This window comes from Pseudoliparis swirei, chromosome 16 (assembly GCF_029220125.1).
Source record: "Pseudoliparis swirei isolate HS2019 ecotype Mariana Trench chromosome 16, NWPU_hadal_v1, whole genome shotgun sequence".
In the NCBI taxonomy this organism is placed as follows: domain Eukaryota; kingdom Metazoa; phylum Chordata; class Actinopteri; order Perciformes; family Liparidae; genus Pseudoliparis; species Pseudoliparis swirei.
Genome location: NC_079403.1, coordinates 15,427,627 through 15,455,183, shown reverse-complemented (window position 1 = coordinate 15,455,183; position 27,557 = coordinate 15,427,627). Strand labels below are relative to the sequence as shown.

The 27,557-nt window shown below is 42.3% G+C and overlaps 2 protein-coding genes across 3 annotated transcripts; one reads left to right on the top strand and one right to left on the bottom strand.

The window, feature by feature from the left end:
- Nucleotides 1-520: 520 nt before the first annotated feature.
- On the top strand, nt 521-15,787 carry zmp:0000000991 (mucin-2). Of its 2 annotated transcripts, XM_056434591.1 has the most exons (5): nt 521-733; nt 4,845-4,966; nt 5,085-5,271; nt 8,079-8,124; nt 8,716-15,787. In XM_056434591.1, exons 1-5 carry the CDS (start codon nt 597-599, stop codon nt 13,726-13,728), a joined length of 5,505 nt encoding a protein of 1,834 aa, XP_056290566.1. In that variant the 5' UTR covers nt 521-596; the 3' UTR covers nt 13,729-15,787. The 2 variants fall into 2 exon arrangements, with proteins under 2 accessions (XP_056290566.1, XP_056290567.1); XM_056434592.1 differs by lacking the exon at nt 5,085-5,271.
- A 427-nt stretch (nt 15,788-16,214) lies between these two features.
- LOC130206565 (myosin-6-like) lies at nt 16,215-27,031 on the bottom strand. The gene is made up of 38 exons (XM_056434590.1): nt 26,942-27,031; nt 26,403-26,614; nt 26,162-26,305; nt 25,916-26,072; nt 25,779-25,806; nt 25,575-25,680; nt 25,386-25,478; nt 25,078-25,141; nt 24,882-24,980; nt 24,695-24,798; nt 24,474-24,612; nt 24,226-24,344; nt 23,981-24,130; nt 23,733-23,903; nt 23,349-23,658; nt 23,168-23,238; nt 22,883-23,088; nt 22,521-22,644; nt 22,291-22,427; nt 21,945-22,200; nt 21,610-21,852; nt 20,921-21,097; nt 20,694-20,839; nt 20,516-20,606; nt 20,027-20,416; nt 19,517-19,643; nt 19,250-19,368; nt 18,962-19,158; nt 18,685-18,868; nt 18,438-18,603; nt 18,215-18,339; nt 17,789-18,097; nt 17,455-17,658; nt 17,051-17,347; nt 16,871-16,975; nt 16,680-16,775; nt 16,466-16,600; nt 16,215-16,330 (listed from the first exon to the last, which is right to left on the bottom strand). Exons 2-38 carry the CDS (start codon nt 26,604-26,606, stop codon nt 16,310-16,312), a joined length of 5,814 nt encoding a protein of 1,937 aa, XP_056290565.1. The 5' UTR covers nt 26,607-26,614; nt 26,942-27,031; the 3' UTR covers nt 16,215-16,309.
- Nucleotides 27,032-27,557: the final 526 nt, after the last annotated feature.

The window sequence follows — 27,557 nt, the reverse complement described above, 5'->3', positions numbered from 1 at the left end:
ATATCAATACAATGTTAATCACAGCGACGTCACGCGCGGAGGCTCAGGCCCAGGGGCCCCCTGAGCTCATGGGCCCCTGGGCCTGGGCCCGGTAGGCCCGTTGGTTAATCCATCCCTGGTCATAAGACTGAGTGGTTTTGTGATTTTGTCACATGTGCATTGTGATTTATAAAGTATGTATTTCATGTTTGTACACCAAATCTGCAAAATAGATTTTAAAAATTAATTATAATTTGGTTAAATAAGGTCTTTGTATCAGCTAATAAACGCGTTGAGAATGTATCGTTGTTTTTTAAAAGAGACGATCACCACAATAATCTGTATGTCTTCTGTAGAAGCATCGATTAGCTGAAGTGCCCTGCTGAGGGGGGAGGAGGAGGAGGAAGAGGAGGGGGGTAATTATATGGTCGCGCTTGCTCCGCTCACCTGACCATCAGGAGGTGTTGAACCTTCACCTCCTCAGTGACACTTCAACAGCTCGACTGCAGTCGCAGGTTAGCTGCGGTCAATTCTTTTTTAAATTCTTTTTTTAATTCTCAGGGCGCATCATCTTGTCGGCGTGAATTACCAGCGATTACTAAACCGGTTAAATCAGGATGTCAACAAGTGACGCAGGAGAGTTGGAGCGCAGAGTTGGAGGAGTAGGAGGAGGAGGAGGAGGAGGAGAGACAGCGACGCCTCTCCTCGGGACAGCGCGAGCAATCGGCCGAGCAACGCGGACGACAAGCGCAAGGTAGGCACCCCATGTCTCCAAATGGCACCCCATGTCTCCAAATGGCACATCATGTCTCCAAAGGGACCTTCGCCTTGGAGTTAGTACATATCCGGTGTTCGTCGTGCTTCTTGTCGACCTGGCATATGTTGCATATGTCTCTGTTTGCCTTCCGGAGACTTCGAGTTGTCGAGCAGCGAGTTTGTTCTCTTGAAGGGAGACAACCCGCCCCGGAGAACCCGCCTCGCGCCAAGCTGCGTGTACACATATATGTATGTTTACGTTTTCTAACGCGTGTCTGGAAAGATCTCCGTGGCCCCGCGTCAGAGGAAAGCGCTTCACGTCTCGACATGTGAGGATATTCGACTTGGAGCTCTGCCATGAATTCGACACTTTCTTGCTCTGGTCAACGACATTTTGACATGGCCAACCATGCGGTGTTTAAACAGCTGGGAGGAAGCAGAGCATCGTGTTCCGAGAGCCGAATTTGCACTAATATTATGTTTATGTTGTTGATATTTTTGGATAACTACAGGTGTCCTGTATTTGGAGAGTGGCCCGCACATTTGAACTGAACTTGTCTTCTCCTTGGTCTCAGTTTGACGCTCTTTTTCTAATTCGTGTGTACATGACGCATCTGGGCTCGAGATTACTTTCAGAGATTAAATATGGGAAATATCCGAGGAGATTCTGAGCGCAGGTTCTGGACTGAGCACTGTGGCTGATCTGTGAGCATGTCGTGATGTGTTGAACACCAAACATGCATACTTCAGCTGAGTTGTATTTGTATGGATTTGCTGGACTCTAAACAAACACTGTAATCCCAACATGTCACCCAGCATCATCCAGTTCTTTCAGTTCTATTTCAGTGGCTCAGCAGGCGAGCTCACACATGCACCTCCAGGCCTGCAGTTCCACAGAGCGACTGCCATGGATACACAATGCAGCTGCCTGTGCATGTAGGGAGCCCTACCTCTGTTTATTATCTACACATCCTCCTGCTAATACCTCCTCAACCTCTTGTACACCCACATATAGGCTCAATAAGTACATGGCTGCCTGATGAAGGTGTGGCAGCAAGCCAAACAAGTTTCATGTTGTCCTCATGTTGTCATTTAAAGTCATTAGGTTGAAGACGTTTAGGGCGTAAATCATTTGCAGTGGTTGGAAACATTACACACGTTCGCCAGTGTTGAGTACACACCCACACCGAAGTTCAGGCCGCGCTAATTATGTAAGCGTTTGCTGGCAGATACGACCACACACCCACGGCGAGGCTGACATAAAGTGAAGAATACGCCAACATTCTTGTATGAGACACAGTGGGAATAATAGAGCGGCCCAAACAGCCACACAGAGATGGCAATTATGCTCAAACCATCAGAACAAACTGTTCCTGAACAACAGGCTGCGTTAACTGGAAGTTTCTCTGTTCATGTTTCATCACGACTCATTTAGGAAAACTAGTCCTCTAAAGTAGGGCTGCAACCAACAAAATATTTTATATTTCAATCAATCTGTCATTTATTTTTCTCCAGTTGCCGGCTGTGGCTGTTAAATGCTGTGAAATGGCCCCAAAAAATCCCAGAGCTCATGCTGCCATTTTTTTCTTTGCTTTGCTGGATTCACTCACGGTCTAAAACTCAAAAATAGTCCATATACTATGATATGGAAAGCAGAAAAGTCCTCATATTTTATGATCTGAAGCTGGAGAATGACTAAAACTGTTTCTTGATTTACAAAATATTTCTTGGATTATTTATGTTTTTGCTGATCAACTGCCGCTGTTATTCCCAACTGTTGATACTTCTACTACAGGAATGTCGGTTGTCGTTCCTGAGAGGTACCTGGAGTACTTGATGAGTAGCACAGCTAAATTGAAGATTTATTTTTTTCAAACGAAAAGACCAGAAATGATTATTTAAGCAAAATTGCCAAAAGTTAATGGTCACATCTTCTTCATGGTAAACATATTTGCAGGTTTGCTTCGTCGATGTGACTTTAAATGTTATCTCGTTGGGTTATTGACTGGTCGTCACACAACTTAAACAATTTGTGTAATTCAACTTGGACTATTTTCGGACATTTTACAATGAATAGATTAATGTAGTAAATAACCCATGGGAGTAGCCCTTAAATGCAGAGTTAAAGATGTGAAGAAATATATTGATCATGTGTAGGAAAAAAATCACGACTCAAATAGAATCACAAACTTCGGTTATTTTATTTATCTGACAGGCCGACTGCAACTTGAATCGTTTTTAACACCAACTGTCCCAGTTAATATTGTGGAAAAATGTGTGTGCAACTAATGCGTAAGTTCAATATTGATCAGTTTGCTGATTGTTTTCTTAATCAGTGGATTCATCTTTTATTTTGTACCATTACAGGAAATAATTCAATACCTAAGTATTTGAAGAGCTGGTTTTGTTTGTTTTGGATTAATATTTATTCACATCTGCAGCCACAGACAAAGTGCTTTCTCCTGTTGAATTGCTATGAGGGCTGAAACAATCACTCGATGATGGCTTGATTATAATATTTGATATTTGTTTGAAAAAACTTTCCAAAACAGACAATGTTGCTGCTTTTTACCCAAACTAAAGGAATATCTTTGGGTTTTATACATTTGTTAGGACAAAATAATTGAAGACAACTGAATGGGTCCAGAGAATTGTGATAGGGATGGTTCTGACTTTCTTTCATGTACTTCTGAATCTTCTGACCTCTGGTCTACAACATGAGAGAGAAACATCGCCTCATCAACACTCACTGCTTTACTAAACAAACATGGTTACCTAAAGGTTTACAAGCACTGCTATCGATGTGATAATGTTCTTCCGCTGCCTCGGGGGAGGTAGGATTAAAAGCCCCCGGTACCCTCCACTTGGAAGGCACCAAAGTAGCTGTTGGAGATCATAACCATCCTCCCTGTTACTGCCTGCTTCTTTCTCATGTCATGTCATGTCAGGCCTTTACAATGAGCAAACAGGGATTACGCTCTCACGAGTTGCCCCTGAAGGCAAGGTGGAAAGGGAAAGGGAGAGGTAGAGATGCTCCTTGTTATTGAAGAAAGGTAAAGAAAGAAAACTCTAAATGCTTCACTTGGTGATCACGTGATGCAGCACGGGGCGGCTGATTCAGCAAGCCGCTGAATCGGATCAAAAAGAGAGAAAGGGATCCTGTAAGCCGTCCATTTGATTTGTTCTGGTCAGCGATCAAAGGTCCTAGTGACACGTAGACTTCTTTAGATAACCGCCTCACCTTTGTGCCTCTGGTGTCATCATCGTGCTCAGCACTTGGCACAGCAGCTTGGAGCGGCGTTGGATTGCAGCAGTAAATGTGCATGTGCATGTTTTAGTGTCTGTGGGAGTGTTTGCTCTGGCTGGAAGAGAAAGTGTGGAGAGAGCAAAGTAGAAATGTTATATAACTACAGCGTATCAGTCCAGCACTGGAAGTGATAAGAAGAGGGAGGCACGGCGGTCTGGCTTTCCTTCGATGAACCATTGGCACTTATTTAAATTGTCTATAACCTTGTGCTCAAGCAATACTTTTTTGGGGGGAACATTTTGGAGACAAAATGATAAATGATTTATAATATTCAGCATTATAAAAACAATAATTACATCCATACTTACCCATTTGATACTGGGCAAGAAATGTAATGCTTATAATTCAAGCTTCATTATTTGTTTCCGTGTTTACATGCACTAAGAAGCTTAATGCACACCCGTCTTGGGCTTGGCCCCTGTAGAATTGCTTTCCCCTGTGATTTAAGGTTTGGCCTATTTTGACAGTATTTTGACATTGTATTGCACATTTGGTGGACAGTGTTATAGAAAATGCAGTGACTTGCACAATTTCATGAATTAGTAGTATTTATTTTTTCTGTCGAAAATAAATATAAATGACATTCTGGCCATCGAGAAAGGCAAACTAAGTAGAAGAAGGGCAGCAGCAGGAACGCTGTCTGTGGCCCCTGCTGCTTCACTGTGGGGTTTATACTGTGACCGGCGGTAGGGCAGGAGCCAGCACATTTTTTAACATGTTTCCACAAATTAATGTAATTATTTAGCCTATTATAATTAACTCCCTCATCTTCTCTGGGTTCACTTTTCTTTCTTTTTTTCAGAGAACAGCAGAATGAAAAGATCAGTGAACGGTTCCAGCAGAAGAATCATGATGATGATCATAATGAAGAAACTGGAAAGCAGTGTCACTCATCAGCCATCAGACAGGAAGATGCACACAAAGGTGACTTGCAAAACAACCGCACACATCAAACAAATGCACAACATGTACGATATAGTACACTTCAGTATTCTATTACAGCAGTGACCAAAACATAATCCCTATTCTGAATCTATTGCAGCACTAATATTAAGGACATATCGACTAAAAAACGAAGAGGCCGCTCATTGTGTTGAGTCCAAGGTCCAAAACCAGAAGCCCACTGGACCCAGATTCACCTCCTGCCTCCACCTTAGACTCTCCAGAAACGCAGACCTTGACAAGCCAGAGCTAAGACTCGAGACGAATTTAGGCCCTTGTTTTCACAGGTAAGCAAGGAAAGGAATATATTATTTCCTCAGCCAAGTAATAATGAAACTCAGTGCTGATTTGTAATATGCATGCTATATTTATTAGCTCCTTGCTATCTTAATTGAGTCTTGCTATTCCCTAGACATTCCCAACAGTGGGGTGTTGTAGAGCCGGACAGACCAGCCGGACGTCTGTGCTCAGTCACTAAGATAACAAGTCCTCTCTAACATTTAGTCAAACAGTAACTGAACCACTGAACCCTATCTGCATACTCAGGAATGTGACACACTCTCTGGAAGTGTCAGCGCTTTGTATTAACAAGGAAGTGCACCCGGTTGTGTGACCTATATGTGACCACTAGGAGTAGGTTAGTCATGGTGTGAATATTTTGTTTTTCTGTCCATGAGTTAACAACATATTAGTATGTTAGGATGGTGACTTCACACTAAGTGCCCTGGTATCCAGTTTAGGAAAGTAAAAAGCTTGTACCACCCTCAGGAAGCTTTTACTTTCCTGACCAGCCTTATTATTAACCATCTACCAGTCGGCTGTTTATTTTTGCATCACAGTACTTCCTCAAGGTAGGACAATTAATGTGAGGTCATTTTAGGTTGGACTTCTCTCTTGAGGGAAAAGTTATTGAACTTTCTCTTTAGTTATAATCTGATGTGACTTAATTACTTTTGACATTGTGTATGGTGGAGAAGGTTTGTATGTGCTGCACATTTTCCATTGAGCATATTTGCCTATATGTGATGCAGTGTTTCACATCTAGAGATTGCAAACAGGCTTTATTGGTTCAAGAGAGAACACACCCCTTTTAGTGTCTGCCTGTGACCTGCAGTCTTTTCATGCGATCCAACATAACCTTATATAGACAGTTGGCAGTGTGTGTGTGTGTGTGTGCGCTCAGTACGCCCATCTTTCATCCATGTGCGATCATATTCAACAAGAAAATGCCATGTAAGTGCACCCATAATCGCTTCTGAGGTGTGATCAGTAAACTGTCAGGGACAGAGGGACAAAGGAGAGGAATGCTGACCGTCCTGTTGAGCAGCATTTTTTTGACAAATGTGAGACATTCAATCCCTCAAATGTGTCTCACACACACAGTAGAGAGCACAGGATGTCTGCCTGTGTTTGCTTTTACTGTAAACTGTAACAGCAATCAAATTAAGTAACAGTTTATCTTTACATCCGGACAGTTTTATAATGTTTTTAGCTGGTTGGTCCTCATGCCAATTAAGTCTTGCTGTGTCAAACCTTACTTTACAATCAAGAATCCCCAAACTTTCAATATAATATATTGCATAATACACAACATCAAAAGCAAAGACAGACAGAAAGACATTATTTCCTCTCAATCAAGTTGAATGTCCAAGATGTATCTTTGAAAGTATATTTCCTGTAAACTTGTGCAACTAGTTGATTAACTGATTCTTTATCTGATTAACACCAGTAATAATAATACTAAAGTATATTTATTTAACTATCATTTATGCAACAAGTAAGGGATTACACCTTTTATATCATGGTCATTTTCATGTGTAATGCAACACAATCTAAAGTTACTCACAAGCCATTTACTCCATTTTCATTTAATGGCGGAATTATTTTTATACATTGGCCGCAAATCACCAGCGGCACAGTTTTTTTAATAAATTAGAGACATTTGACGCACTGCCGCAACAGACAGCTGGAAGATGATTTTCAATCAAGGACTTTGTTAAAGATAGAAAAAAAAGTTTTATTAATTTGATTTGGTTAAACCAGTTGTATGATTATACTGGAACCATGCTATTTTAACTGTACATGTAATATGTTCATACGTCTTCACGTAGTTTTCACTACAATGTGTTTCAAGGATAACACATGAGATGCTACTTCTGCTGGAAAAAAAGTTGATAAAGAGGCTATAATGCGCCCTGATAACCGGACATCTACTTCATACAAAAATCTAAATATCAAGTGTGATGTGTGTAAAGGTCTTCATGGTTAAGCTGATGCACCCTTGGGTTGTGTTAGACAAATTCATGAAGGTGAATGCAGTGGACTGCCATGCCTAATGACACCGCACTCTGGTGCTCCACTTCTCACATGGATTTATCGTCACGCGTGTCCTGCTTCTGCAGGGATTTAATGGACTGAAGGAGCTTTTATAGTAGCCTTCAAAGCAGCTATGAAAACCAGATACTGTAAGAATCACCCAGATTCATTCATAGATCAATGCAGACTGCTTCTGGCCCCCTGCTTTAACCACAGTGTTTAATTTAAATAAATTAGAAATCTTTTTAAGCATGAATCTGTTGTTGCAGCACATTTGTAGCAAGTATTTAATAGCACTAATTAAATGTCTTTTTATTTGAGACCGATCTCAAAATAACATTCTAGGAACCTCTCTGGGTATGCACTCCATTGGTGTGGATGTTTTCATTGTGTCGAAATGACACAGAATCAAAACAGCATTGCATACCCTATAAAAACTAAATAAAAAAATGTCAGGCTCCATACATTTAAACCGGAGAGCAGACAATTTAACTAGAACTACTAAGTAGGTGTCTATTATAAAGACTTACACCCTGCAGCAAATAATAAATGAGGACTCAACCATACCGGTATATGTATATATATATGTAATAACACAAGTTCCACAGATACCATATTTATCATAGATTAAAGGAAACAGTCTTCGGTCTTCATATAGAGGGTAACTGTAAAATGTTTTGCATACTGTATACTATGTCCAATATGCAGTTAAGTGACTGTTGGAATCCGTAATAGTATGTCTAATGGTTTATTATGTCTTCCACTTCTGTTCTGCCAGTTTAACTGAAGCACAGCAGGCGGAGACTGACAACCACAGCTGTCAGGTAAGAATTTGCTGGAATCAATAAAATGTAGAATGCTATCTAAAAACAAATGTTAGACATATTCCCAATACCAATCAATACTAATGGTGTGTTCACACCGGACGCGTCGAAAAAATTCTCGACGCGTCTGACGCAGCAGTCTCGACGCGCGTCGAAAAAAGTGTGTTCAGACCAGACGCGTCGCGACGCGTCGGGGGCGGAGTAATAAATGGGTCGAGGAACGACAGGACCGCAGAGTACTTCCACTTTTTAGTGGACTGAGCTGCACTCCCACTGCGCTTCTCGCTGCTCTCTCTCTTCTTTGATACACACCATTACAGTACCCAATACAACAAGTTAAAAGCCACTGACTATTTAAATTCACAAAGTAATTTTCTGTGTAAACATCCCAACATGATAAGTGACATTGCGTGTTCTTGAAAACATCAGAATGATTATTGTTTTAGGCATTACAGGGGACAGGGTGTGTGTGCTTTTGGGTGTGTGTCCTGGAAAATCTTCTGTCTTTCAAAATAACCTGTTTGTCAAGGCCTTAATATCTTAAATATAAATCAGGATACAAAATCTATCTCATTATTTTTATCTTGACAGGTTAATGGACAGGCGTCACCAGCCCACACCATTGTAAAGAAAGTCAGTGACTCTACATTATCTGAAAGGATACCATTTCCAGCCAAGAAGAAAGAAGAGGTCATCCCAGATGTTTGCAATGAACTAGAGACAACCAGGGACTTGAGTATAACTCACAGTTTCTCAAATGGGGAGTTTGGATCACATGAGTTTAATGGCTTGTTCATATTTCCATGTGGGCCACAACCAACGAGTGATGCTAGATCAGTTGAGTTTGAGGAATATATAAAAGACCATACAAGGTTTGAGACGCAGACTGATCTTGTGGAACTATCCAACCCTACGAGAACCATGTTGTCTTCCACTGTGGTAACAGTTCTTGGTTCACACCGGAATGGCCGGCTAAGACGGAACAAAAGACCTGAATTGACAGGCAATTTGGAGGCCCAGGGGAGTTTACAAGATGTGACAAACACTCCGGCAAACCGTGCCCATGAACGCTTTCAGGAGACTGGAGAAAGCTCATTGACAGATGGATCCCAAGTGCAACCAAGGGTGCCATTTCTGGGTACCAGGAGGAATACTTTGGGCTGGTCAACAAAGAGCGGACCTGCAAGCTTTAACTATGAATCTAAGAGGAAAATGATTCATAGTGTCTCCTTGGATGTGAGCTTTGGAAGGATGAACAATAAAAACATGTATGGAGGTGCTGTAAGCCCTGTTACCACAGCTGCACCTCCTCTGTCTCCTCCTTTCCTTGAACCAAACGAACAAAGGAGGAATCCACACACAGATCATCAAGGAGGATCTCTAAGCTCAAAACCAACAACCAGCAGTATGCTTCTGTCTTTAAGAAGAATCAACTCAAATGGCAAGAAAACTAATGCTGCTTCCCCCATCCTTGAGAAAAAAAAGGTGCCTCCAAGCAGTTCGCCACATGATCAAGATGGAAAATTGTTCACAACACACCTTTCTCAAAACTTTCTCAATAATAATAATGGACAAGAGAGGTCAAAGCCTCTCGTCTCTTCATCGTCCCTTTCTTATAGGACAACTGATACTCGGCCATGCTTCTTTTCAGCATTACCTACAAGCGAAGAAACACCCTTTTCCCAACAAGCTCAAACAATGTCTAAGACCGAGTCCAGTCTTTCATGTTTCAAAAACGCTAATGCAATTAGAGGGCCAACAGAGAGGCGAGATAACTGCAAGGGTTTAGACAATACTACTAATCTATTGTCGGAGAGCTCTGCCTCTTCAACAAGACATTCCCTCCTAAATACCCATTCCCTCTCTAGAAGGACCGCCCTCACAGCCACTTCCTTTTGGAAACAAGTTACCCAGGAAGGCAGTTCCCCTCTAACTGTCAATAATATCACAAACCTCAAGGAAAAATCAAACACATCCTTAGTTCCACCCTGTAATGATAATAGAGACTTGGCCTCTCCAAGTCAAACTAACACGAACAGATGTCGTAGTCAAATCCCCAATAACGGAGACAACAATACCACAACAGATTCAGTTTGCAAAGGTAACATGAACCTTGTTATGAAAAAACAGGGAGGAACTGAGGATTCACGTGACCACAGATCAGAAAGTCTTGTCAAACAGCAATATGGCTCCAATTTGAACAACAGCGAACCACAAAAACCTCATCATTTGGCTGATGTTCTATCTCGTTCTAAAATGAACAGAGCTAAAGAGCCAACAATGCCGAGTCATCCTCCCAAAGATCTCAGTAGGCATGATGTAAATACTAGTTCATTTACACCAAACATAACTGAACTACTACCTACTTGGCTAAATACCAAGAGCTCAAATACACCCACTGAGAGCAGCAGCATGTACAATAATGATTATTGCACATCCAAAACCAACAGCACCCCTGCATCTTCACACAAGGACTCTCAAAAGTTTACCAAACCGCCTCTTTCTCTTGCGACTACCAACACTCTTAATAGTCAAGCTCTTACCTCAAAAACTATCTCTGGTCTACCCCTGACCACAAACACTAACACTACTTCCTCCAGCCACTCTAATCCCGTTGAATTACAGACCAAACTTTGCACTTCACGATACACTGACTCTTCTTCCCAAACACCCAAATTCACCAACACAGCCCATGCCCCACTTTTTGGCTTTGAAAGAAGCTTTGCTTCTGTTCACAAGCCTTTTCTTACCTCTCCTACTGTAACTCATGCCATTGTATCTTCTCCCACCACTATCCCGGTTTCCTCTATCTCAACCCCACCTGCCACCCCTATCATTATCAGCTCCAACGACTCAGTCACTTCCAGTAAGGAGAGAAAGACATTCTCAAACAGCCCAGAAAGCGACCCAAATAAACTGCACTGTGTAGAAGGAAAGAGAGTGAGAAGAGTAACATGGGAGGACTCTGTGGATCTGAAGCATTCTGAGCCTGTGACAGGGGAGAAGCCAGAGATATTTCAAGTCCCAACGAGTTCCAGCTCTCCACAAGGTGGCACGGCGCCGTCCATCTTTTCCCTTCGCAGATCAAGCAGTCCAACTACAAACGCATCTCATCTTTGCTCCGCTAGCCCAAAAACCTCCAGCTTACAGGTGGAGAAAGGAGAGAAGTATCGATCCTTGTCATCTGACTCTGCTTATTTAGCATCCAGAGAGCAAACACCCAGTGGCACTATGATCTTTGACCAGAGAAGACGGGACGTTACAACAACCAGGCACGAGAGGACACTCTCAGCGGAGTCTGCCACACTTCAGGGCCATTCTTCTGCTCCTCTCTCCCTCCCGTCTGACTTTTCAAGTGGTTATAAGCTTCGCTATAGCTCCCCACCTTACTCCACTCTCGTATCAACCAGGTCAACACAGGGAGAAACTAAGACTATATTACCCAGATCACCCCTCTTCCAACAGTCTCAGTCAAATTATACGCCACATCTTTCTATATGTACTGATTCAGTTGGAGCAATGACCTTGCCCACGGCAAAACCTCCTCTGTTACCTATCAGCTTCCCCCTGCCTTTATCTTTGCCTTTCCAAATCAAAACCACCACCAAAAGAAATGCAAAGTTTGGTGTTTCAGAAACTGATCAAGTCAACAACGATCACAGCAAGAGCAACAGCCGAGATTGCCAGAATTGTCCGGTATTACTTGTCGACAACAGACTTCATGAAGCACACGACTCATTCTCAAAATGTTTAACTGAGACATTGGTGTACAGTATTGCATCTAAAGTAGATACAGCTACAGCTGCCCCAAGGACGACCACACCTAAACATTTGCGCCATACCGCACACACACAGGCTCCTGTGGAGACCAAGTTAAGTCAACAGTCACACAGAATGCAAAGTGAGGTGGCTGCAAGAGAACCACATCGTCATTCAGATCTGAGTTCCAGTGGTAGCAGTTCAAGCTCTAACGGAAGAATGAAGGAGAATGTACTCTGTAAAGGCAGATTGTTTTCAGTGGAGAGCAACAACGAACAAAGTCCAAAGAAAAGTCGGTTTGCACTGAAGAAAACTGCCACGCCACACACTTTGTCACAATCCCAGTCAGAGAGGGCCAACAAGACTAATAACAAAATGGACCAGGTCCTTAGCAAGCTGAGACAAACATTCACCTCCATGCGGTCTGACGATGATGTATTATTTCCATGGAAATGGAAGCGAGCTTCTCAAACACCTTCTCTTAGTGGATCAAGTGAAATTAGTGATATCACTGTTGAGAGTTCTCAAAAGCTAGAGCAGCAAGAGCAGAAGAAAGGGATGTTGCTTATGGACAATGAGAAGGAAACAGAGGGTACCAATAGATGGACAACCAAAAACAGATACTCTGTCATACCACCCTCAGCTGCTGGGAGTACGGTGGCGGGAGATGAGCGTTACATTTGGTCAGACCAATCAACTCAGGAAACTGACCAAGCCAAGCAAACTGCTTATGCAGAACACATGGAAAACAAACCTCATCTGACAACAACCAGGCCAACAACACACCAATTAAACTTTTACGAAGACAACGAGACGGATGACAAACCACCAAACCAACTCCTCTATTGTAGAGATCCCAGTCCTGGTACGATCTTTAACCCCTCTCCTGATTACCCCACCCAGTTCAGGAAGTCCACATCCAGCCCCAGGAGCCCCTTCTCCCCATTCCCCTCTCTTTCCCCTGCCTCCCAATTTTCCTCAATGGATTTTACAGATGACAATGTATTCTTCAGCCCAAAGCTACAGCGTCAGAGAGAATCCCCCTCACCGTGTGAACCAGGAGATGGAATCCGCCTGGGGGGTTCAAGAAGAAGCCGGGCATCTACTGGTCCTCCAAGTGCAGGTCCAGGACAGGACAAGGAACACTTGGCATCCTCCTATGCAGACTTAAAGTATGGCATTGAGCCTGGGAGGTCGTTTTCTGTGAGTTCGGTACTGTCCAGTCGTCCCTCAGGGCCTGGGCGCATCTCCACTGGATCCCGGTTCATGAGTGTGGGTGACCTAACTGACTCTGCATTAAAGTGTCAAGACATTCGCAAGGACTTGGATCAGTGGTCTATTACTCCTGATTGGACCACAGACTATGATTTCCAGCCCAGTAAGGACCATCAACTGTCATATTTCCCTAGTGACCCTGGTAAAATGAGATCAAGATCTCTTCCTCGATCACTGACTAGGCGCTTAGCAAATTCGAGCTCAGAAGTCTTAACTTCTCCACCTGTAACAACTACAACCCCAAAGGCAGCCCGCCGTTGGAGCCCTAACATGAACACTTCTCACTTTGCATGGGATACAGAAGGTCCTCCGACCCCTCCTCCAACCCCGCCGCTGTCACCAGTGTCCAGACCCATGTCAAAACCTCCCAGCCTTTCCTCCCCCCCCTTCGCCATTTCATCAGGCGCATCACAGCAAGTGGACAACTTGTCTCCCAGAGGGCTTTTGCCCTCCAGAGGTTATGTATCCAACCTTAGTACCTTTGAGGAGTCTTCAGACAGCAGCTCAGACACGACAACAGATGATGAATATTACTTAGATACATGTGAAGAAAAAGAGACAGAATTGTGAAGGCAGAACAATTGCTTTAAAGCCTCCCATCTGTCAAGTCTCGTTTTTCTGAACATTTTATACGAGATTTGCTTTTCAAAAAGTGGGGGTTGTCAAAAAGACATTAAATGATCAAGCATGATATTGTCAGCAACGTTTTAAATATGGTAATGTTTATATGTACAGTAGAACTGTATAAAACTGCAGAATTTACATTTATAGTTTGGATAGTTGCAAGGCATTAGTGAGGGGTGTTCATGTGTGTAGTTGTTTTAATGATCAAACTACTGTGTAAAGTTAGTTAATTTTTCCATAAGACTTATCTTTAGGTTTGCATTTCATCCAGTGCTTTAGCTTGTTGATAAATGTACTATCATGTATTATTTCATTGTCTGTTTTCTTCTATGTTTGAAGATTGAAATGAATTGTGGTCATCGCATAATGCAGATATATTGTCTTAGTGTTGCATTGAAAACATTTTGTTTAAAAAATTTAATTTAATTTTATTCTAAGGTAATATTTAATTATACTGCATCTTACAATTCAATGTTTAATGTCAAACATTATAAAGCGCTTTATACAGTGATTGCTCTTTGCACAGTGACAATCTAAAGTCTTAATATATCTTTTTTATAAATAAATGTAGTATTTCCAGCTAATTTAAGTTTGTGTTAAATAAGTATTTTTGCTTAAAAGGTTAGGTAGACTTGAAGCTGATTTATCCCGACAACACCCAGACACAATCGCAGTCTTTACATGCCATCATAAGTGAAATGGTATGCTCAGTATTGGCATGACAAACAGACGATTCGATGCCTGAGGCCACATTCCAGCCTGCAGGGCGGTTATTACCATAATAATCACAATGCTTTGCTGGACGCTATCGTGAACAAGTGTGCTCTTAGGTGTGGCTTTAACCGTTTCACATTATTCAAGTGGGTGTTTCCGTTTTGTTCTTAGCTGTGGCAACACATAAACTGCTATGGTGATGGTCAGATAACACATCCATTAGACTGGGTGGATTGAGTTGTAAAATAGTTGCTGCATGTGTATGTTTGCACGTCATGTACTTTGTGTCCTTGTCCGCCCATTCGCTGTTTAATTTCTAGCAGAGAGACATTTACATGATGACAATACAATCGGCTTTGTATTATTAGCCATGACATCAACTGGGAAAGGCATTATTACTTTACATCATGTCATAGTCTTCAGAGCAATTATGTTGAGTCTGTTTTTCCATCCTTGCACTGCAGCGGTGAAACGCTTTCTCCAGCCGCCTCATCAAAGACTTGTTGAGGGCACGAAGCTGATAAGAGATGCCGACAAGAGACTTATCTTGTGTTTTGTACCACGATAAACACCACAAGCGGCAATGTTTAAGTGCTGCTATAGCTTGTCATTGGGTGAATGTAGCCGGATGCACTTGGCTTTTATACTGAACGTATGTAGTCCACAGAAATATGTTTACTTGTGTTAAATCTACTAAAATTCTTAATTTAAGGCGTACAAAACACACAACCCAAATATACACGAGGTAGACATGCAATCATTTTATTTTCCCTGATAAGATAAAAACATTTTGTTTAAATAGGTACTCTTTCATTATTTCTTAACATATTGGTTAGAAAAAGTAGGATTTGAAGTTCCCTCCGTCTCTGTGTCTCGTTAATTAAACCTGTGAAGCTGCATTCTGCAGTTCCACTAAATGCAGAGGACGGCAGCATCAGCTTTTAGAAAATAACAAACATCCCTTTACTTCTCATGGAGGCAGCACCTGGCATGTGGGTATCAAACAGCCTGGGGAGGTTGTGTGTGGGTGTGCGTGCGCGTGTGCCTGTGTGTATATTGTACATGTATGTGCTTGCTGTGCAGAGCATAAAGCAAATGCAGTTGGTCAAAGTGAAAGAAAGAATAGCTTTGAACAGTGATTTGAGGCACAATAATAGTATACATATAGTTATGGAATTATGTAGTTGGGTCCTTTCTGAAGAATGTTTGTTTGCCTGTTGACGCTTGCTAACCACCACACTGGACAGATGTATTGCTTCAAATAAAATGGTAATTATCATGGAGAAATGTCTCTTATGAGTGGAACTCTTTGTCCATCTAGTGGTTGCTTTGTGTATTTACTGTAGTTATGTGTAATCGTATTGACTGAAAAGCTCACCACACACTGTTTAGGTCATGTGACCTCGCAATAGCATGATTTTAGAATAAATAATGTGGGCAGCTTTCTGCCTTTTTTTGTACTTTTCTATTACAAAACCATCGTAACGTCTTTACCAATTGTGCTTAATAAGTCTCATCAGGCGTCTCAACCACTTGTCAAGAAGCAAAGGAGTGAGTTCTTCCTCTCCCGCCGCGTCGAAACATGAAAACGCTGCAGGAGTTTTTAATGAAAGAGATTCTTCCTCACAGTGCAGGTCTCTACTTCACTTTTTTCTTTGTAGTAATTCAATTAATTTCTTCAATTCATTTGATAAAATGCAGGGCACAGAAACAAGGTGGAGCATTAACTTATTCTTTATTTCACTCATGTTGCATGGAGAATAAAAGACTACAATCACACTACTGTTTATCCTTGAAGAATCTGTTGAAGGTTTCACTCTTCGTCATGTGCTTTCTGTACAGAGAAAAAATGGCAGATAATCAGATTTTTTTTTAAATTCCTGCCGAAACATGAACGTTTCTCACACGTCTGTGCATGATTCCAAGATAGTTACTAATAAAAAATGTATTACTCTTAATGATAACTGACCTTAGGGCCAATGTCACGGCTCTTTGCTCTGAGCTTGTTGACCTGAGACTCTGCAATGTCAGCCCTCTCCTCTGCTTCCTCCAGCTCATGCTGTATCTTGTGCAACTTGCCCAGATTTGTATTGGACTGTTCCTCCTAAAAAAGTATGGAACATTGTAATTGAGTCATAAATGGACCACATTTCAGGAAATGAAGGAGTAGTATTTACGCTTACAGCTTCCTCTGCAGTTCGCTTGTAGGATTTCACTTTCAGCTGCAGCTTATCCACCAGGCTCTGCAGACGGCTCAGATTCTTCTTGTCTTCCTCGGTCTGTTGAATTAGTACATGAGACATATTGCTCGTTGAAGTATAACCTCTCATCTTCTGGTGAATGTTTATTACGGTGTTGTGTCTGTAGCGCGTACCTGGTAGGTGAGCTCTTTGATGCGCCTCTCGTACTTCCGGATACCTTTCACTGCGTCACTGCTTCTCTTTTGCTCCATGTCCACCTCGTTTTCCAACTCTTTCACCTAAAAGAGCAGTTATGGGTGGAGTTTTATTGCACTCTACGCCGGTACTGTGAGGTGGAAGTTAGAAATACTCACCCTGGCCTCCAGCTTCTGGATCTGCTTCTTGCCACCTTTCATGGCTATTTGCTCAGCTTCATCCAGACGGTGCTGCAGGTCTTTGATGGTTTGCTCCATGTTTTTCTTCATACGCTCCAGGTGAGAGCTGGTGTCCTGTTCCTTCTTTAGCTCCTCCGCCATCATGGCCGCATCAGTAATGGCCTTCTTCGCCTTCTCCTCTGCATTTCTGCACTCCTGCGCCGCCTCGTCCACCTCATTCTGAAGCTGAGACGTGTCGGCCTCGAGCTTCTTCTTCTGGTTCAGCAAGCTGGTGTTCTGCACAGAATCAAAGTTTCACACTGATTGCCTTGCGTTAAATAAAAGATACAAATAAATGCAACTTGAATATATGCTGAAATACCATGACATGAATAATGAAATACCTGTGAGTGCAGCAGCTGGACCCTCTCGCTGACATCCAGCAGCTCCTGCTCAGCCAGTTTACGAGCTCTCTCAGTCTGCTCCACCACACACCTCAGCTCATCCAGCTCAGCCTGCAGCAGGTTGTTACGCCTCTCCACAATGGCAATGTTCTCCTTCAGGTCATCATTGGCACGGAGAGCATCATCCAGCTGCAGCTGTATGTCCTATTCGCAAATATCGTTTTTAAAGATTTTTTTTAAAGATTGTTTTCGAAGATTTTTCTTTGCAGGACTTAAAATCCGTTATTTTAAGAATTAAAAGAAGAAATAAAACGGTTTCGCCTCTATATATTACCTTCATGTGAGCATGGACTCCCTTGAGCTGCTTCTGAGCCTCCGATGCCTGCCTGTTGGCAAAGCTCAGCTGGATCTCCATTTCATTGAGGTCTCCCTCCATCTTCTTTTTCACCCTGAGAGCCTCGTTTCTGCTGCGAGTCTCAGCCTCCAGAGAGCTCTGCAGAGTGTCCGTCACCCTCAGGTGGTTATGCTTGGCCTGCTCCATCTCTTCGTCCTTCTCAGCCAGCTTCCGCTCGATTTCGGCCTTCACCTGGTTGAACTCAAGCTGGGCTCGGAGGATCTTACACTCCTCATGCTCAAGGGAGCCCTGTTAAAAGCAGTGATGCACTGTGTATCTTTTAAAGCTCCAGAGAGGTAATTCCAGAAAATGGATCAATGGAAAAATGCCATATACTGTACATTCACAACATTTCATATAAGTCACCTCAGCTTCCTCGAGAGCAGATTGTATTTCAGCCTTCTCCTGCTCCAGCTGTTTACGGATCTTCTCCAGCTCGTGGATGCTCTTTCCTCCCTCACCAAGTTGCTCAGTCAGGTCAGAAATCTCCTCTGTTTGGTGCATATTCATTTTTTCGACTATAGCCCAAACCGTTCCACTGTATGCAATGTATGTTTAAAGGAACATTATATTTTTTCTATTTTCCTACCTTGGAGATTCTTGTTTTCTCGTTTCAGGTTCTCCAGATGATCCAGAGATTCTTCATATGAGTTTTTCAGTTTGAAGATCTCAGTGCTGAGGGAACGAGCGTCTTTCTGGGCAACTTCCAGCTCAGACTGGGACTCCTCATACTTCTGCTTCCACTCAGCCAGCACCTAATTGAATTGTATAATAAATGATGGTACTTTATTAAATCATTCACACACTCAATGTATTTTCATTTGCTTTGTCATGACCTTGTCAAAGTTTCTTTGTTTCTTGTCCAGCGCTGCAGCAGCAGCATTAGATCTCTCCACGTCCACCATGAGATCCTCAATCTCACTCTGAAGCCTGTGCTTGGTTTTCTCCAGGGAGGAACCTTTAGCATTAGCAGCTTCAACAGCTTCTTCTGCATCCTGTAAGCGTTGAGCTAGCTTTTTCCTAATCGCAAAAAAAATATGACCTCTCAGATCAAATGGAAATATCATGGTCAAATGTAGGGACTGTCTCCAGATGGGTCTACTGAATCCTTACTTCGCCTCTTCCAGCTCCTCGGTTCTCTGGATGGCATCTGTTTCATACTTGGTTCTCCACTGAGCCACCTCAGAGTTGGCCTTGGACATGCCGCGTTGGAGCTCAGTTTTGGCCTCCTGCTCCTCCTCAAATTGTTCCCTCAACAAATCGCAGTCATGGCGAGCAGACTGCACTGCATGTGCAAGTGCATTCTTGGCCTTCGATAAAGAAAAACACGGGAAAGTAATTTGGCCAGTAGATATCACGCTCTGTATTTTAAGAGCATGAGTTCCTAAAGAGCGTATGTACCTTGACTTCCTCCTCTAGCTGTCTCTTGAGGTCCTCAATCTGCTGAGTGAAAGACTGCTTCCCTCTGGTCAGCTGGGAGACAAAGGAGCCCTTCTCCTCCAGCTGCCTGGCAAACTCACCTGTAAAATAAAGGTTGGTAAGCCCCACATCAAGCTTCTGAACATCATGTAACACTGGGGTCTGAATGCACTAATAGTCTGGGGTTTGTTGTGTGAAGGCGTGTATCAGCAACAGCATAAAGGAATGTGAGTTATTCAAACTGGTTACCATTTTCAGTTTGAAGCTTTGCTTTTTGCATTGATAAGTCATTGATGGTACGCTGGCCTTCTTCCGATTTTATCTTGTATTCGGTCATTTGATCCTCCAGAGTGCGACACATCTTCTCCATGTTGGTCTGAGGTAAATAATTCATATTAATATGAGAATCATAGAATGTGTACAACTCAACAATAATGTTCTGTATATTCTGTATTAAAGACATAGGCTAGTTTAACATTTCAGTAAATCCGTTAATTCGCCTACTGAGAGTTAGATGAGAACATCAATGCCACTTTCCAAACACACGTCATTTTCATCTTCCTATGTCACTCTCTTCTGTCGTTTGTATGGCAAATAAGGAGCGACTCCCTGCAGCCTGTTTGCTTGTCAAATACTGCAAACGGGGGGGGGCGCTAGCCCAGCTCTGCCTGATGATCATTTCTTCTCATCTAACTCTCTGTAAGGATGCAAATACAGCATATTTTACAAAATGTGAAGTAATTGCATTCAATGTCTTACTTTAGCTTTGACGATGTGCTCCATGTTAGACACCACATCATCCAGCTCCAGTCTGAGCTCGCTCTTCTCTTTCTCCAGCTTCTGCTTGACTCTTTGCAGGTTGTCGATCTGCTCTCCCAGGTCAGCCGCGCTGTCTGCACTTTTCTTTCTCAGCGTCGCAGTGGTGGCTTCATGCTGGAGAGTGGACTCTTCGAGGTCTCTGCGCATCTTCTGAAACTCCGCCTCCCTCTTCTTGTTCATCTCGATCTGGACCATCGTGGCTCCTCCGGCCTCCTCCAGCCTCTCACTGATCTCCTCCAGCTCTCGAGCCAAGTCAGCCCTCTGTTTCTCCACCTTGGCCCGGGCAGCTCGCTCTGCCTCCAGTTCTTCCTCCAGCTCTTCAATGCGAGCCTTGATGAAATGTATCCGATGGTTATAAAGTTTCAGTAGGAAGAAGATATTTAAGTTGAAGATAATGCATCAAATAAGACCTCTTTGTTTGTTTTTTACCTGCAACTCTTTTAGTTTCTTCTGGAGTTGGGCACCCATGGCTTGCTCATCCTCAATCTTACTTAGCTGCTGGCTGAGTTCAAAGTCTTTCCTACATTTGAAGACAGCATTGTTCACTGTTGAGTAATCATCTTTGTTCACACAATGGGTAATTGTGACTTTGACAAATTAGCTTTACTTTTTGAGTCTTTCCTCCAGCTGCTGCTTGTCATTCTCCAAATCCATCAAATTTTCTTGGGTTAACTTTAAGTCCCCTTCCAGTTTTCTCTTGGCTCTTTCCAGATCCATCCTCACTTTCTTCTCTTGCTCCAAGGATCCTTCGAGCTAACAGAAATGCCAAACATTACTCTGTAAATTGTGGCTCGAAAACTTGCAAACTCCAGTTGTAAATACGACTGTACTCACATCATCCACTTGCTGCTCCAGCTTGGTTTTGGCCTTGGTCAGAGCATTGACTTTGTCCTCCTCACTCTGCAGGTCATCCAGTGTTTGCTGATGAGACTCCTGGAGAGCTTTCTTCTCTTTGGTCAACCTAGCAATGATTTCATCCAACACTGCCATCTCTTCAGTCATGTTTTTAACCTTCGGATTCAAATCAGTTGTTAAGTCAGGAATATAGAAACATTCTTCATTAATACATGTAACCGGTCTTTAAATCTGCAACAGCTGTTTGTTTTTCGGCCACCTTTTAAGTCAATGGCTAACTTGTTCGCATATAGTTGCCTGTTTAGACATCAAGCAAACATAAAGCAACATTGACATTCATTTAGAGCCATGTTTTTGACCTCCAAATATATGTCCAATATTTTCTCTGGTTTACGTCTCTATTATATGCTAAATGTGCCAATACTTATAATAGCAAGTAGTGATCTTTATTTTTCTTTCCTTTAGACACTTGAGACTACCTAAAAAGACTCAACAGAAAAAAATACGGGGTTTCTAAGATGCAGTGAAAAGTCTTATTAAAGTCCAGCAGTGTGTTCAGTTTATTCAAAACCTTTGGAAACCTCTGGTCGAGTTCTGCTTTTGGGTCCAAAGTCCACTCGACAGAACAAGTTTGCTACTGCAAACCTACAGCCGTCTGCTTTCATTACCTTGTTCTCTGTGGCATGCTTTTCCTTTTCCACTTTAGCCAGAGTCAGCTCCAGGTCATCGATGTCCTTCTTGAGTTCTGAACACTCGTCCTCCAGCTTTCTCTTCTTGGCAGTCAACTCTGCGTTCATCTCCTCTTCATCTTCCAGTCTCTCTGTGAGCTCTTTGCTTTTGGCCTCAAGCTGGATCTTACTCTTGATGAGACCCTCACATCGCTCCTCAGCATCTGAGAGATTGTCTTGTTCCTGCAAACAGTAGATTTAACCAATGTGTTAGTCATCCCATTTTCGTGAGTACACCGGTGTAGGTTTTTGGTAGACTGAATGACTCATCTTACAGCTTGAATGTGGAGCTGCAGGTCGTTCTTCTCTTGGAGAATGGTGACCGTTTTTTCCTCCAACTCTTTCCTGCGACTCTCCGATTTAGCATAAGCGTCTTTGAGCTTTATAAACTCCTCCTTCATGGTGGCCATCTCCTTCTCAGACTCAGCTGATTTCAGCAGAGGTTTGATCTTGAAGTACATCTTCATCCACGGCCAATTCTTGACACTCATGAAGGCCCGCACGTTCCACTGGATCACCAGTATGGAATCCCTGTAGTCAACATAATTTAGCTACAATATATTTTTCTGTACCGTGTCCTGTATTTTAGTTTATTTTTTTGAAGTAAAGTAAAGCACTGACCTGCGCTCAACAATTTTCTGGAACTCAATTCTGGCGAGTAGACCTCTGGATCTCGCTTGAATTCCCGTAATGATGAGAGAGAGTCGTTCGTCTCTCATCTCCTCAAGAACACCAAGCAGACCAGCTTTGAAGAACACCTGAAATTGAAAGAACGTTTTCCATAACGTTTTTCTCCCCGGCACAATTATTCATCCCACCACTGAATCCTCCTCTTTGTAAACAAAACCAACCTTTGTGTGTCCCAGTTTGTACTGCTCATGATCAATATCCAAAGATCCCAAAAGTTTTTCTGCTCCTTTCTTATTGTCAATGAACTGCCCGTCAGGGATAGCGTTAGGGTTTAGGATGCGATATCTGAAGTGGTACAAACGTAACATCATTACAATAATTGAATGAATTTGCAAATAAATGACAACAGCAATGCTATCAGCGATGTCTTTGGATCAAGACTCATGGCCCACACGTAATAATTTACAGAAGTTAGGGCCTGAGTCCCAAAGATCCCGATGACACTAGGTTACATCACTGATGTTGTGTCAAAGTGCCTTGCGAGATTTATGAAAGCGCACTCAATAAACATTGCTTTTCTTGCCTTTGTTTGAAGTCTCCGTACTGGATCCTATTGGGGAATCCCTTCCTGCAGATCCTAATGCCTTCCAGCACACCGTTACAGCGCAGCTGGTGCATGACGAGAGGATTCTCCATCACCCCAGGAATCTTGCTCTCGTTGGGAATGAGGCAGCGTACAAAGTGGGGGTGAGTTGACTTGAGATTGGTCATCAGTTTGTTCAAATTCTCCTGTAAATGAAGACGATGAGTATGAACAGGCCCCATATACAACTTTTGTGACATATACCAAACCGCAGCCATATTTTACCCTATGCAGTGCAGATACAGTCTGGAAGGAAGAACCTTTCTTCTTTGTTCCCTTTCCCTTGCTTGCTGCATCTTGGGTTGTATAGAAGTTGTAGATATAAAAGTGTAGTTGTCATTTTCTTCTTTGAGGATAATCTGAACAATTCAAGGATGAATAATCCATGTGGTCAAAGACCCCTTACCTGCATCTGCACTAGCATACCCGGCAAACAGGACCGCCAGTAACTTCAGGTTGGACTTCTGGAATAGTCCAACCACGGTCTCATTCAGTGGGTCCTTGTTCTTCACTAGCCAGTTTCCGATATTGTAATCAACAGTACCAGCATAGTGAAGCAGGGAAAAATGAGCCTCTGGTCTCCCCTTAATTATCCTGGGCTTCTGGAAGTTGGGACTTTTACCCAGATGATTGTCATACAGTTTGGCTTTAAATGTCGCATCACTGGCTTTGGGGAACATGCACTCCTCTTCAAGGATAGACATGATGCCCATGGGCTGAAGGAAGGAATTGATTATTGAGCTTTTACTTGTTACATGAATTGTGAAATACAATTTAACTCTCCACCAACCTTCTCAATGAGTTCAATGCAGGCTGCCAAGTCCATACCAAAGTCAATGAATTCCCACACAATGCCCTCTTTCTTGTACTCTTCTTGTTCCAGCACAAACATGTGGTGGTTGAAGAACTGCTGCAGCTTCTCGTTGGTATAGTTAATGCACAGTTGCTCAAATGTGTTGAACTAGGAAGAGCATTCAAAGAGAGAAGTTAGTAAAAGTTTATTTTATACTCAAGTCTCAAAAAACCCTTTATACTCACATCGAAGATCTCAAAACCAGCAATGTCCAGCACACCAATAAAGTGCTGGCGAGGTTGCTTGGTCTCCAGAGAGTGGTTGATTCTCACCACCATCCACAAGAACATTTTCTCATACACTGACTTGGCCAGTGCACCGATAGAGTAGTTCACCTAGATAATTGCAGAAAATCAATTACAATGAAATGTGAACACTTTATTCTTCAGACCTCAGATGCATTTCAGGAGAGTGCCTGCATTTATCTTACTTGCTGCACACTTTGACCTTTGGTGACCCATTCGTTGCCCACTTTCACTCTTGGGTGACAGAGGCCCTTGATGAGGTCAGCAGAGTTCAAACCCATAAGATATGCAACTTTGTCTGTATCTGTAATGGATTTTGTTCAGGAAAAGCATAAACTACATTGTTTTGGGTCAAACAAGTCATGAATTGATGGTAGTTATATTCTTTATATAGAGATTAAAGGTAAACTGTATTGTCTTGATTATCTTTTACCCTCTGTGCCGTCAGACTCTGCTTGCTCTTCCCTCTGCTTCTGTTTGAACCTCATGTTTCCATGATGCATGACGGCACCAGTCATTTTGTAGATGCCATTCTTCTCCTCTTGGGTGAAGCCCAGGACGTCAAAAGCAGCCTTGAACAACGACAATTGCATTTAAGTTAGTTGTGAAACTTCATGTCTGGAGTCTTTAATTAACATGCACTCTGTTTCTTACGTCAGTAGCCATCAGCTCATCTGCATCGTTAATAGAGGCTACAGTCGTCTCTCCTTGGGAGATGAATGCGTAGTCATAGGGGTTGTTGGTGATTAGTAGCATATCTGTCAAAGAAAAGTGTCAGTCTCTGTGTGTATGTGGCACTTATTTAGGTTCAAATATATGATATGGTTCATCCAGCGCTCACCCAGCAGTTCTGGTTTCTTTTGGGACAGAATCTGGTAAAAGATGTGGTAGTCTCTTTCAGCCTTGAGCTGAAAAGTGACACGAGATTTCTCCAGCAGATCTGACGAATATGACAATGATATATCTTCTGTTATATTGCACAACCTCCCTGGGTAATGTATTGCACAATGGAGATGTTCATGTCACACTCTGCTTACATGTCTCAATGTCAGCAGAAGCCAACTTTCCACTGACCCCAAAGTGGATTCTAATGAATTTACCCTGTGAGAAGGGAAAAAAAGACAATTTGATTAGTCCATTACAAGAATGTAACTTAAGGATAAAGATTTTGTTTTAGTGCCGCAAAATCCCCTTATTTCCTCTAAAAACAGATGTTTTGGAACGCATCTGTGAGCTGTGTTGAAATCGAAGCATCTACAGTAGCCTGGGATAAAATCTGTGTTTGGGGAGCTGATGGGCACAATGGCAGTTCCTTTTTAATAAAATGAGTAATAAGGAAACTCACAAATCTGGAGGAATTGTCATTTCTGATGGTCTTGGCATTTCCAAAGGCCTCCAGAGCAGGGTTGGCCTGGATGATTTGATCCTCCAGGGTACCCTGCAGATTTATTAGAGGCAACATTTAGGCCACAAAGTTGAATATTACGTGATCGTAAAAATAAAAAAGACTCTTAATATGTATAATCAAACCAACCTTTTTCTCCTGAGCAGCATCCTTCTTGCCAGAAACAGCTGCAATGCTGGCAAAGTACTGGATGACTCTTTTAGTGTTCACAGTCTTTCCTGCACCAGATTCCCCACTGCAGATGAAAACATAATAACACTGAACATGACAAAGAAACAAAACAAACTCTGCTCTTAAAATTGGAATCAGATGAGACTTTTATGAAAAACGTACGTGATAAGAACAGACTGGTTTTCTCTGTCTGCAAGATGTAAGACAATGTTCAGTTATCTTTGAATGTGTGCCTGGTGTTAGAGATCGTAAAGCACTCCATTAGAGATGAGATGACATATACAAAGAGCATGACATACCTGACAACATGTATTGGTAGGCGTTGTCAGAGATGGAGTAGATGTGAGGAGGAGCTTCACTCCTTTTCTTTCCTCTGTAGGCATTGACCACCGACTGATCGTACACCGGCAGCATCTTGTAGGGGTTGACAGTCACACAGAACAGCCCTGAGTAGGTCTGTGGACAAACACATCAAAAAAGTATTTTTATTTGGGCTTAGATTTCATGCAGGGAAAGAAAAACATCGACCTGCGTTCATTACATACGTAGATCATCCACGCTGCGTAACGCTCTTTGAGGTTAAACAACACTGCAGGCTCATGGAGGAAGGTGAACATCACCATGTCCTCAATTTTATCAAACTTTGGCGGGTTCAGAGGGTGGATATCTTCCTCCTTATGGGTTACGGTCTGAAAATATTTACCAGACAGAATATCTCAGTTAAGAATTGCTGTAAAAGTCATTCAAGGTCACAGTGTGCACAGTGTTTCTATCTGACATAATTACTTTTCCAAACTCAGTCTCAACGGTGACTTTGTTGCCATCTCTTGAGGTGACCATGGCTTTAACGTACTCCACCTCAGGGTCGGGCACAAAACACTCCCTCTTGATGTCAAAGGGTCGGGTCTGGGCCTCCAGACGCTCCTTATCTGACTTTCTCAGAAAGGAAGCGGCAACCCCGAATTCCGCCATGAGGATGTTGCCTGACATCGTGAAAGCTGTGAACCGAGAACATGGTTTTGAAAGCTCTTTGATCGCATGCTGCCTACAGCAAGTTTCTGATTGAATGCATAGAAAACATACACAGAACATTTTACAGAATATCTCTGGCATTCTCGTAAAAAATCCTGAACTTAAAAGGCAGTAATTGTAGTAACCTATTAATTATGACAATCAAGAATATACAATTATTTAAAGTCAGCTTGATGAAAGGCATTTGCATATTATTCAGACTCAGAAACCTCAGAAACATCGTGTTATTTTGATTCTATAAATTTTCATAAATGTATTTTATTTTGAAAAACAGACAGTATGGCGCTATTTACCTGTTTCCTTTTCCTCTCCCCTTCGAAAATGTTGGTCTCTAGATAGAAACAACGAAAAAGTCACAATGTGTTTTCAATATATGACATGAAGTTAAGTCGTGTAAAATAAATGTCTACTTATACCCGCAGGTGCTGCGTTCCCGTCCTTACTCCTCTTTCTGAACCCCTCTTTATATTCATCCAGGAGGCAGAGCTTTGGTACCTTGCCAACCTATGAGGGAAGAGCAAGAAAACAAAGGACGCTAATCAAAAAAAGTAAGATCTGTATTTGGAGATAAAGGTGTGGACAATAGCACTCATGTCACCATTGGCCAGACAATGGAAATGTATTTTTATTTTGTCCTTCAAGGGACTGAAACAGTTTTTTTAATTATAGAAGATATAGAGAAAACTCAGCGATGTATATAGTGTATGATAATAAATCATGTTTCTGAGACATTTTACATATCGTCAGAAATGTGGATCTGTCCCTGTTAGTTAGTTTTTTGTTGTAATATTAATTGCATAACAATTTGAGCGTACTTAGGCCTACACCAAGACAACAGCACAGCATGTTGGTCTGTCATTTCTATAATTAACACTGTTTTTTGTCTTCTATTATCCTGGAGAACAAAGA

Excerpts from the sequence above, each read along its gene's own strand:
- zmp:0000000991 (XM_056434591.1), top strand. The coding sequence starts at position 597 with ATGTCAACAAGTGACGCAGGAGAGTTGGAGCGCAGAGTTGGAGGAGTA. Across the intron at positions 5,272-8,078 it reads TTAGGCCCTTGTTTTCACAG|TTTAACTGAAGCACAGCAGG; the intron begins GTAAGCAAGGAA and ends CTGTTCTGCCAG. Across the intron at positions 8,125-8,715 it reads CTGACAACCACAGCTGTCAG|GTTAATGGACAGGCGTCACC; the intron begins GTAAGAATTTGC and ends TTATCTTGACAG.
- LOC130206565 (XM_056434590.1), bottom strand. The coding sequence starts at position 26,606 with ATGTCAGGCAACATCCTCATGGCGGAATTCGGGGTTGCCGCTTCCTTT. Across the intron at positions 26,073-26,161 it reads ACGCAGCGTGGATGATCTAC|ACCTACTCAGGGCTGTTCTG; the intron begins GTATGTAATGAA and ends GTTTGTCCACAG. Across the intron at positions 24,981-25,077 it reads TTCTGCTGACATTGAGACAT|ATCTGCTGGAGAAATCTCGT; the intron begins GTAAGCAGAGTG and ends CATATTCGTCAG.